The following is a 12615-nucleotide window of genomic DNA, read 5'->3' on the forward strand; positions in this document are numbered from 1 at the left end:
CAAGCATTCAACCACTGCATTATATCCCCAGTCCATATACACTGTTTTGTAGCCAAATCTCTCCTCAATATCTTTCCAATTTTGATCTTTCTGAGATCCCTTAAATAATGCTGAGTCTGCTAGGTGTGGTGGCACATACCTGTAAGTTCAGCCACTCAGGAAACTGAGGAAGGAATTTAAGTCCAGTCTGGACAACTTAGAGAGAACTTGTCTCAAATTTAAAAAAAAAAAAAAAATGTGGGGAGTGGGTGGGAACTGGGGACTCAGCTCAGTAGCTCATTGGTACAGCACCCTGAACTCAATTCCAGGTACAGAAAAAGAAAATAATGTTTAGTCAGCCAAAATAATTTATAAATTAATGAAAACTATTTTAACAAGGCTATCTTAAAATGTCATTGCACAAATCAGTGAACAAAGTATATTCATTTCCATTTGTTCTCTACTTGTCAATGTACATAATTTTCTCTTGCTAAATTTTCCAAGTTTACCTCATAATCTACTTTCTACTTACTATTCAAGGAGCCCAACCAGAATAATTTTCTGTCTTTATAAGTTTCCCTTCTAAGTGCTAGAGGTATAACTTGGTAGTAGAGCACTTGCCTAGAATGTAGCAGCTTCTGGGTTCAATTCTCAGCATTGCAAAAAAGATAAGTTTAAAAAAATCAAGTTCTTTTTATATTTTTTATAAATAGGAAAACTAAAGACCTCTAATTTTTCTATGACATTTATAATTTCAAATAATTTCTCTCATTTTTATACTCTAATAAATATGAATAATCTTTTGCGAAAACTTTACTGAGAATTTGCATTTCCTGATTGTATCATTTATCAAACATTTTTCCATCTTTTACTTCTGATTAATTCTAAAAAAATGTAGAAATGTTTTCATATTTGGAATAACGAATTAAGAAAATACTGAGGGCTGGGATTGTGACTCAGCGGAAGAACACTCGCCTAGCACGTAAGAGGCCCTGGGTTCGATCCTCAGCACCACATAAAAATAAAAGAAAGATAGTGTGTCCAACTACAACTAAAAAACAAACATTAAAAGAAAATACTGAGTTTATAAAAGCGCATGGGTATAAGCCCAGCTATTCAGGATGATAAGGCAGGAGAATTAAGAAAATAAATAGGAGAGAAGAAGCAATCTCACTCACAGGAGAATTCCAAATAATTTGCATAAATAAGCCACCTTGAAGGATGGCAAATAACACTTTATTTCTGAAGTGTATTCTGAAAATAATGACTTCTTTTCAAAGTGTATAGCAAGGGAAGAGAATTTAAAGAGAGTAACATTTAGACTGTGGTTATAGCTCAGTGACAGAGCACTTGTCTAGCACGTGTGGAGGCACTGGGTTCAATCCCTGGCACCACATAAAAATAAACAAATAAAATAAAGGTATTGTGTCCATCTTCAACTAAAAAATAAATTTAAAAAAAAAAATAAATAAATAAAGGAATTATGTCCATCTACAACTAAAAAACAAATTTTTTTTAAAAAGAAGTAATATTCTTGTGGAGAAGCCTGACAAACATCCCCTCAGCCAGGTAATCAAGGTCAACATTAACAAAGATGGGTCATGTTCATAGTATTAACCACTGATATTTGAGAGAATGTGACTTTACCTCTGTGGTCTTCCTCCCCCAAGCCGCTATCTCCATTCAATCATGAGAAAAATACCCGATAAATTACAACTGAGGGTCCTTCTACAAAATAACTGACTGAGGCAGAAGGTTTGTGGTTCAAAGCCAGTCTCAGCAACTTAGTTAAGGCCCTAAGCAACTCAGCAAGATCCTGTCTCTAATAAAATACCAAAAGGGGTTGCGGGCTGTGGCTGGGGTTCAATGGTAGAGCATTTGCCTGGCATTTGTGAGGCACTAGGTTCAATCCTCAGCACCACATAAAAATAAATAAATAAAATAAAGGTATTGTGTCCATCAACAACTAAACAAAAAATTTTTAAAGGGGGGGTTAAGGATGTGGCTCAGTAGTTAAGTTCCTTTGGGTTCAATACCTGGTACCAAAATAATAATAATAATAATAATAATACCTCTATTAACTCACAGTTTGGGAGGTCCAAGGTCAAGGGGTGATGTCCTTTCTCCTATCCTTCTTTTCAGACTCCAAAGGGGGTGCACACAATATCACCTTGCAGGAGGCAGGGAGTATGTACTTCTCTCTGCTCTCTACCGGTTCCTTATAAAGTCACCAGGATCCAATCATGGGAGCTCCATCCTAAGAACTATCTAATCTTAATAACTTTCCAAAATGTCTACCTCTAAACTCCACATTGGATTAAGTTTTCCACCTTCTTAATTTCATTAACTTGTGACTTTGAGAATCAAATCCTACCCTCCTGAGGCTAAAGGAAAAACTATATTCAAATCTTAGAAGGGAGTGTAAGAAAACCTTCATGATTTGATCAATTTCTTTGTAAATCTAAAACTGTTCTTTAAAAGTTCTACTAATTTTAAAAAAACCTTTCAACTCAGAGCCACAGAGCCTGTGCTATACACAGTGGGAGCTAAGTAGTTCTCTCCAGATAGAATTCGAAGGAGAGCATGGGCTGAGAAAATGAACCCACCTGGTAACCTGATGAAGTTTTTGTCTGCAACTTGCAAGCAATATGGCTTCAGAATGGTCTCAAACTTTTTAAACTGTGACTCAGTACAAAATATATTTTATATAGAGGCCGAGAAACACGAGTTATCAGTAGATAAAACAGCAAGGTGTAGATGGACACAACACAATGCCTTCATTTCCATGTGGTGCTGAGGATTGAACCTGGGTCCTGCTTGTGCTAGGCGAGCGCTCTACCACTGAGCCACAATCCTAGTACCCCCCGCCCCCCCAGATTGTTTCTTTTGCCGAGAAGAAGCTTTTTAGTTTGAATCCATCCCATTTATTAATTCTTGATTTTAATTCTTGTGCTATAGGAGTCTTATTAAGGAAGTAGGGGCCTAATCTGATATGATGGAGATTTGAGCCTATTTTTTCTTCTATTTTAGACACAGGATCTCTGGTTTAATTCCTAGGTTCTTGATCCACTTTGAGTTTTGTGCATAGAGATACATAGATAAATCTATATTATGCTTTTGGTAGTATGGTCATTTTGACAATATTAATCCTGTCTATCCAGGAACCAGGGAGATCTTTCAATCTTCTAAGTTCTTCTTAATTTCTTTCTTTGTTTTTAAACATGTGAGGCACTGGTTTGATTCTCAGCACCACATAAAAAAATAAATAAATAAAATAAAGTGAGAATATCACTCTTGGTATTTAAAAAAAATTCAATAGACCTTTTTCATAAACAGGATGGGTACAATCACACTTCTACAGGCAATAATAATAACATGGCTCAACATACATCTCATACTGTTATGGTTTGGATGTGAGGTGTCCTCCAAAAGCTCACCTGTGATGTAATGCAAGAAGTTTTAGAGAAGTGATTGGTTTATGAGAGCCTTAATCCTTTGAGTTAATCCCCTGATGTAATTAACTGACTGGTATCTGGAGGTGGGTCAGTGGAATTTTGCCTTTAGGGTATATATACTTGGCATTTGGTGAGGACCTTTTTATTTTACATAAGCTGCTTCCCTCTGCCACACTCTTCTGCCATGATTTTCTGCCTCACCTCGAACCCTGAAGAATGGAGCCGGTTGTCTGTGGACTGAGACAGGGAGAGGTTCACGTGTGGCTTTGAAGCTTACACATTTTTTTTCTTTTATCCAATCTTCTTTTCCCTACAAGTCTCCCTGATTGTTTTCCCCTAACCTTCTCCTTCCAAGTCTCCTCCCTAATCTTGTCTTTTCTGATCTCTTTCTAATCTCATTTTCTCTGAATCACCTCTATAAAAGCCCCTGTTCCTGCAGAGGAGAATCACAGCCTTTGGGATAGGAGAACCCTGTGTTTCTCTTTTGACACCAAAGCAATAAACCTTCATTTTCCTTTTTCTCAAAACCGCATTGACATTATTGGATTGGTATCAGAGACAAGGACCAAGCTTTCATTGGTGCCATCGCTCGGATGGGACTCCCCTGCCTTTAAGCAGGACCCCCATCCCACAATAGATCACCACCTGAGCAGAGACCACCCTGCGCCCATCTTCTTGATCGCCTCCTTTGCACCATCAGCCTACAAATCGGTGAGTCTCCCTCTCCAGACCAAATGCCTCCTCTGAAAGGCAAGTGACTCACCCAAGATGGAAATTCAACCAAGAGATTTTATTGGGGGGCTGCCCAAAGGGGAAGAAAAGGAGAGGAAAGGAGCAGCAGCAGCATGAGCCTGCAAGCTTAAGAAGGGTTGCTTTGGTGATGTGGCGGGTACTGATTGGCAGGGTGACTCAGGAACAGGCAAGCAGACACTGTCCTGCAGGGATTGGTTGAGAAAACTTGACTTTGGCACCCTTGGGAGAGGAGGGGGAGGGGTAAGGGATTTTGTGATCTTCTCAAGAGAAGAAACTTAACTTTGGCGGGGAGAAACCCAACGGGGGAAACAAAACCAAAGGGCAAGGTCTCTCACACACCCAAAATTCCTCCCTTTTTGTTTTTGTGTTGGAAGCAGGGCGAGGAGATCCTCTGGCTGCTTCCTGTGTGAAGGAAGGGAGGAATGGTCAGGGTGCGGGGACAAGAGAAGCATAGCTGTAAAGGCCAGGGCACTGAAGATGCAAATGTCCTTGGGGCTGAAATTGATGAAAGTTCCTTGAAGCAGTAGGTCAAGGATAGTCTCCATCCAATCCTTGTCCTTGCCAATAGGGGTGGGGAGTCAGCCAGCTGTCCTGTCAGAGGGCCTCCATGAACTCCACGAATCAGGTGTGCCACATCATGAGCCTAAAAACACCAAAGATACCCAAAGGCAAGGAGAAGAAGAGGGACGAGGGGACACCTGTTAGACCAGGACGCAAGAAAAGACCACTGACTCCAATTAAAATCAAATTAAATCAAGCTTATTATTTCCACCGGCCGGGCTGCCTCTCCCACCCAAAACCCCGGGAACAAAACAGCAGCCGCAGCTTTCCTGCAGCCCAGCTTTATAGCCCAGAAAGTTACACAAAGGGGGTTACAGATAACAGAACTCTGAGGAGCATCACAGTAATGGTAGTTTACATTTTTGCTGGCCCCGACATCAGAATTTATGAAGGTCATTAGAGCCTCAGAGAGGGCCAGTATCTGGTCAGGGAAAGGCCAAGATTTGTGAGGCGTCACTAAAGTTTCAGAGAGGGCTGCTATCTGGTCAGAGAGCCAGGCATGGGTGAGTTCAAGGCACGGGCAGGCATTCCAAGCAGGTTCAGGAGTTGCAGTAATTTATAGTAAAGTCAAAATTATCTTTTCATGGCTTTGTGGCGAGATGGCTCCCAATTTTAAGAAAAGATCAGGTTGGGTCTATCATACCTCATTAGCTTCTGGCCGGAGGTCCAGTGAGAGGGACTGGCTGAGAAAAGACCAGCAGTCAGGAGGAGGCACACCACAGCAAATGGGCCTAGGAACCCTGAGTGACAGGCTAGTGAAGTTCCCACGTCGTGTTTCCGTTTTGTAACTCCACATCCACGATGGTGAAGTTCCATTAGCAGTTGGTGAAGCCTTCATGTAAGGGTCAGGTGTCCTCCGAGGTAATAAGTAGCTGGAAATCCCTGAGGAGAAGCTGGTTAAAGGTCTGATTAGATATTTTGCCTATTTGTTTCTGCAGGAATTTTATGATTCATGGTAGAAAGGCATAAAACAAGAAGATCTCAATTATTGGGACAATCTGGGATGTCTGACAAAGCAGACGAAGTGGATGTGAGGGAAGTGGATGCCAGGAGGGTGGCAACGAGAAGGGTGGAACTAGAGTGAGGCATGTTGTTGTGAGGGTTTCTCGGTTGAGGAAGGTCCTCCTTGGGAAGGGGGGAAGGTGCCCTCAGGTGAGAGATGTGGAGCTTTAAAGGATTCTCAGGAGTGGTGGAGCAGACGTATTTGTGGGAGGAGGACGGTGGACCGTCAGTCTGGGCTCCCTCAGTCGGAGGCAGGGCCAGTTTCAGCCTGGAAATGTGAACCATGAAGTCAGACTCCTGTATGTGGGCAGCAGTGGAAGTGCACATGATAACCATTAGGGGGCCCTTCCATTTAGGTGTCAGGATAGGCAGAAGGAGGAGAGACAAACACTCAGTTGCCCGGGGTGAGGGGAGAGACATGTGACCTGGAGGGATCAGGTAATAGAGTTTCCTGATGTTTCCAAATCTGTGTTTGGATAAATCTAAGAAGGGGATGACTGAGATGTTCTAGAAGAATGCAGGGTGAAGGGGTCACCTCAAGTGGTAGGGGTGGGCGTTCATAAATCACCTCAAAAGGGGACATTTGAATTGAACTTTTGGGGAGCACCCAAAGGCGAAACAAGGCAACTGGGAGAAGTTAATCAGGCGTCCATCCACCATAATAGTGACCCTGGGCTCCTGAAAGGTGATGGTGGTCATCGGGGAGGGCGTCCCGAGGACCACATCACCAAAGCAATCCTTAAGCTGAAGCTTGCAGGCTCATGCTGCTGCTGCTCTCTTCCTCTCCTTTACTTCCCCTTTGGGCAGCCCCCCAATAAAATCTCTTGTTTGAATTTCCATCTGGGGTGAGTCACTCACCTTTCAGGGTCACCACATCTAAACCATAACACCATCTCAGCTCTGGCTACCCAAACATACTCTGCATAGAGGTAGGGTTTATTATATCATTATGCTAATAAATACAGATTCTTTGGGTTTACAGACATCTTTGGGGCATTGCTGGGTTGTATGTGTGTGGAAGAATCTGTAATTGGCAGAAGGACTACCCCTTAAGCTGGGCATTATTGCTAACAGTCTTATTCTACATTTCCTGGTTACTTGACAGTATTTTACATGGCAATCTATCATTTTTGGGCTCAGGCACCTCCTGGGTTTAGGACTCCTTCTCAAGCCACATTTTCCTGGTTTGATGGGTATTTCTAATTTTGAATATTCTTTGATAGCTTCTCATGCCTACTAACTACAATCCCTTCCCTCATCTATTCTCTAAATTTCTGCTTTCTTCCATTTCTTTGATAAAAATTTCTGATTACTGCAAGGCACAGTGGCACATCCCTATGAACCCAGCTACTCTGGAGGATGGTAAACTCGAGGCCAGCCTTTGGCAACTTAGCATGACCTTGTTGTTTTTTTGTTTGTTTTTGGTTTTTTAAAATTATTTTTTAGCTATAGTTGGACACAATAACTTTATTTTATTTATTTTGATGTGGTGCTGACGATGGAGCACGTGCTAAGCAGGCGCTCTACCTCTGAGCCACAACCCCAGCCCCATGACCTTGTTTTATAATAAAATTTTTAAAAAGGGCCGAGAATGTAGCTCAGTGCATGAGGACCTGGGTTTAATCTCCAGTACCACAAAAAAAGAAAAGCAAAGCAAAGCAAAAACAAAGAAGGGAAAAAAACATTATTGGTTATCAATATTCCTAACTACTCTCTGGGAAACCAGAAACAACATTAATACATGAGTAAGAAATATTTTTGATTCTCACTGCAGGGAGAAGAAGGAGTAGGTCGTGATGGCCATGCCGGAGCTGGAAGTGCTGTCCCCTGCTGCAGTCCCTGATTTGGAGTGGTATGAGAAGTCAGAAGAAACTAATGCCACTCAGATAGATCTACTTGAGACCACCTCTGCCCAGGAATCTTCCTACCCTTCTGAGTTCTTCTGCTCAAGCGACTGCTTGGTACCAGTGGTGTTTCCTGGGCCTGTAAGCCAGGAAGGCTGCTGTCGGTTTACTTGTGAACTTTTAAAGCATATCATGTACCAACGCCAGCAACTCCCTCTGCCCTATGAACAGCTTAAGCAATTCTACCCCAAACCTTCTCCCCAGGCAGAGAATGCAGCGAGGAAGACACCTCAAGTCACCACTGAGGCAAGCAGCAGGAAAGGCCAGCAAACACTGGCAGAACTGGACAGTGTCCTCAGCCATTTAGAGGACCTCTTTGCCCGGACACTAGTACCACGAGTGCTGATCCTCCTCGGGGGCAGTGCCCTAAGCCCCAAGGAGTTCTATGAACTTGACCTGTCCAGGCTGGTCCCCTGCAGCACGGACCAGACCCTGAGCACAGCAGCCTGTTTGCGCAATCTGTTCCGAGCCATTTTCATGGCCGATGCCTTTAGTGAGCTACAGGCTCCTCCGCTCATGGGCACCATTGTCATGGCACAGGGGCACCGTGACTGTGGAGAAGATTGGTTTCGACCCAAGCTCAACTACCGAGTGCCTAGCCGGGGTCACAAACTCACTGTGACCCTGTCCTGTGGCAGATCTTCTTTCCCAGCCATGGATTCAGAGGATTACATTTGGTTCCAGGCACCAGTGACACTTAAGGGCTTCCACGATTGAACCAAGGAGGGATTTTTCTTGACTGTAAAAACACAATAGCCTTGTCACGCACCTCTTGCTTGGAGCTGGGATTGCTTCCTGGTAGAAAAGAAGGCTCTGTCCTCCTAGCTATTTGCCTCCCCTCTGACTTCCTGGTGGGCTGATGGTATGTGGCTGTGACTGTAATAATCATTATTGAGGAACAATTACGAATTATAGGTTGATTTTTCCCAGAGGGTGCTGGGTCAGGTGTTTCTATTTAGGATTGGATAGCAAAAATGGATTCTCAGACAGACTTTTCTATGGAGGTATCCCTTTTCTGCTTTTGCTCTTTTCTTTCAAGAGTTTCTATCAGAGTCGTAAAGTGGATGTGACTCATGAATTTAAATACAATATGATTAGAATCATTAAATTTTCCTGAAACTTTTGACTTAGAAAAAAGAAATATTTTCAAACCCTAAAAATAACCCCTTCCAATTTTATCTCATTCCTACCATGAATGTGGGCTGAGGGCTGGTAGTGTAGCTCAGTGGTAGAGCACTTGTCTGGTGTGTGAAAGGTCCTGGCTCCATCCTAAATGCTGCAGGAAAAACAAGCAAAAAAACAAATAAGCAAACAAATGGTCTAAAGAACTCCCAAAGCAGGAGAGGAAAATAAAAACTCATGCTATTTTTTTTTCAATGTTAAAATTCCACATGCTGCTATAAGAACAAAGAAGGATGAATTGATTTGTAAAGAATAACTGAGTCAATGTTATCTAATTTTCTTCCTGCAACTTTGTGAGGTAGTAAGGACAAATATTATTATCCCATTTTACAAAAGAGAAAAGTGAAGGGCAGAAAGACTACAAGACTATCTTAATAGGGAACTAGAACCTTTGCTTTGAGAATGCAAATCCACAGTTCTTGATTCTCTACTCCACAGCCTTCAAAGTCTATTGCTGAGTCACTATTTCAAAAGTAAGATGAGCATTTGGAGATGTCTAAGCAGTAGGTCATTTAATTTAGCTTTTTTTTTTTCATAATAAAGGTGACAAGTGTCGAGCCATCAATAGACATTCACTCACCTGGTTGCCTTTGGGACAAAGTCTTATAATTGTGGGACAACTCATAACTATAGTGTGAGTTGTTTTCAGTATGGAGACAACTGGTCTAAAGGGAGACCCAGCTGTGACCTCATTTGTACCCATGTCTAGTTAATGTCTGAGAATTTTTTTATTATCATTAGATAAACTCACTTCAAAACAGCTGCTTTGATATTTAGAGTCAATATTTTCCCTGCTTTTCCAGAAGACAGGATGAATATTTAAGTGACTAAAGTATCAACGACAATAGATTCATGCATAATGATTCCTGCTGTAGAGCTCTGTGACCAAGATTTTGACCCCTCACATTTGAAAGCATGCTACAGCTCAGTCACGGAACACAGAAGAACTCCTATTTTCTCTGACTCATCTCTTACTATTCCCAAAACACCTTGGCTCCAAACCAATCTTTTGCATAATTCAATTCTACACTGGTGACAAAAGCATAATTGGTAGATGTGGATAGCCCAGAACTAGAGCAGTTGCTTTTGACGTTGGTAGTAGTACAGCTTGTGCTCAGCTCATTGAACTAATTCTAGCACATCAAAAAGGAAAGGCTTCTAATTAGAGTAAACTAACAGCATGAGAAAAGGAAGCTTTGTGGCAGCTGTGACATCATCACACACATCATTTAAATGCTTTGGTAATAAAATAAGCAACTTCAACTAGGTGATCATCAGTTAGTTCCAGCCCTAATAATTATTGAGATTCCATAAAATGTAAACTGAATAATGCTGTCTATCTATTGAGGAAAAGAAATAGTAGTGAATCAAGGTGAAAAACTCCCTAATTTAACATTCCTTCATTCATTGTCCAATCTGTTGGATATTTATAAATTACCTAATCTAGAAACCAGTAAGTATTTAAAATAGCTTCATCCCAACTCTACTTGTCTTGAAATATTACATCAATGCATGATTTTCTCTAGGCAGTTTGAGCTAATATTGCTTTCATACTCTGCCCCCCATTTATTCTTCCTCCCTCTGTATTTAATCTAAGGGTTCATATTAAAAGTGTGCCCTCACCAGGCACAAAATCTAATGGTGGCTTGATCTTGAACACATCAGATTCCAGAACTTTGAGAAATTATATGTGTTGTTTATAAACCACCAGCCTGAATGGCTTAATATAATGAGTCTGGTGTTATTATAACTTCTTTAAGCAATAAAGAAAAAGGATAAATATACTTGCATTGCTTTTAGCTGTTTGGAGAGTGGAGTGGTTCTTCTCTGAAAAGGAATTGCAGGTAATGAGTTCCAAAATAGACAGAAGGCCAAGATTTTATAAACAAGGGTAGATTACTTCAAGTTTGTCCCATAGCTATCAGATGCATAAAGAATTTTCAGAGGGCTGGGGATGTGGCTCAAGCGGTAGCGCGCTCGCCTGGCATGCGTGCGGCCTGGGTTTGATCCTCAGCACCACATACCAACAAAGATGTTGTGTCCGCCAAGAACTAAAAAATAATAAATATTTAAAAATTCTCTCTCTCTCTCTCTCTCTCTCTCTCTCTCTCTCTCTCTCTCTCTCCTCTTTCACTCTCTCTTTTAAAAAAATGAATTTTCAGAAATACACATTTTTAAGAATTGACAGTAGTTTGGATAAAAATATGGTAGGAGAGACAGAGAAATGGAAGACTTGAGAGATACTTGATGGCTTTGATATTAGAATTGAAGGGCAAAGAAATTACCAAGGATAAATCCTAGTTTGCAGATTTTAGAATGTATTAGCTATCTATTACTATCCAACAAATTACCCCAAAACCTAGTGGGATAAATATTTATGCTGAGGGCTGGGGATGTGTCTCAAGCTGTAGCGCGCTCGCCTGGCATGCATGAGGCCCGGGTTTGATCCTCAGCACCACATACAAACAAAGATGTTGGGTCCACCGAAAACTAAGAAAAAATAAAAATTAAAAAAATATATTTATACTGAGCATGGAGGCACTTGCTTCTAATCTCAGCTGCTCAGAACTATCAGGCAAGAAAATGGCAAGTTTGAAGCCGGACCTAGAAATTTATCTGGATCTCTCAAAATTTACAAAAAGGTCTAGGAATGTAGCTCAGTGGAAGAGTGCTTGCCTATCTAGCATGTATAAGGCCCTGTTATGCTGGAATTCGGGACCCCCAAAAGACCACCAGAGACCAAGATCGAAGTAAGCAGCAAAGAGGTGTTACTGCGAGCTAGCTCGGTCCTCCAAGCACACACAGCAACTGGTGATGCTGAGAGGCTCCAGCCCAGGGTTTGCAGCAGTTTTATACATTCTTTGGAGAAGGCAGGGACCCCCACATAAATCATAGCATCTCTTAGCAAATCACACATCACGGGAAAATCAAATAACAACTCTAAAACTTGATTAGCACATTCACTGGCGGGAACAAGTTGGGTAGGGGTGATTGGTTAGTACAAGAGGGGGATTCGTTTGAACTGATTGGTTTAAGCCAAGAGGGGTGTTCATGCTGAATTACATGGTTTCCCAATACCATAAACTACTGGGAGGGTCATCTGGCATCCCAGGTATTTCCCTGTCTCATGCTGATTGGTGGCTGTTAGGGGATTGCTATGGGTTCCCACCTAGCCTGACTGAGTCAGGGATACCTGGCACAGAAGATCTCTCCTGTTATTTGTAGATAAACCACTTGGCAGGGTGGGAATGTGCCTAGGAGTGCTCTGTGGGTCTTTCCAAGGACAAAGGTCATGTCCCTTCCTTGGACAGGCTTTGCTCTGAGGTAGAGGCTGGTTTTTCAGCCCTAGGGTCAATCTCCAAAACTATAAAAATAAATGAATAAAAATAAATATTTACTTGTTTATTTATTATCCGGGGTACTCTACCACTGAGCTATGTTTCCAGTCCTTTTCAAATTTATATTTTTATTTTTTGTGGCACTAGGGATTGAACCCAGATCCTTGCACATTCTAGACAAGTACTCTACCATTCGAGGTACCTCAGCCCTTTTTATTTTTTAATTTTTTCTTTATTTTTTAAATTTTAATTTGTTATATGACAACAGGATGCATTACGATTCGTATTAACATATAAAGCACAATTTTTCATATCTCTGGTTGTACACAAAGTAGAGTCACATCCTTAGTGTTTTCATACATGTACTTAGTGTAATGATGACCATTGCATTTAGCCATTTTTATTTTATTGTGAGATAGGATCTCACTACATTGTCCAGGT

General features: G+C 41.4%; 1 protein-coding gene across 1 annotated transcript; it reads left to right on the forward strand.

Annotated features, from left to right (window-relative positions):
- Positions 1–7546: 7546 nt before the first annotated feature.
- Positions 7547–8371, forward strand: LOC308652203 (MAD2L1-binding protein-like; the record flags this gene model as incomplete). Its single annotated transcript, XM_081299983.1, has 1 exon — positions 7547–8371. The coding sequence occupies one exon, from the start codon at positions 7547–7549 to the stop codon at positions 8369–8371; it is 825 nt and encodes a 274-aa protein (XP_081156109.1).
- Positions 8372–12615: the final 4244 nt, after the last annotated feature.

This window comes from Spermophilus citellus (genome assembly GCF_964194105.1).
Source record: "Spermophilus citellus genome assembly, chromosome: 6".
NCBI lineage: Eukaryota > Metazoa > Chordata > Mammalia > Rodentia > Sciuridae > Spermophilus > Spermophilus citellus.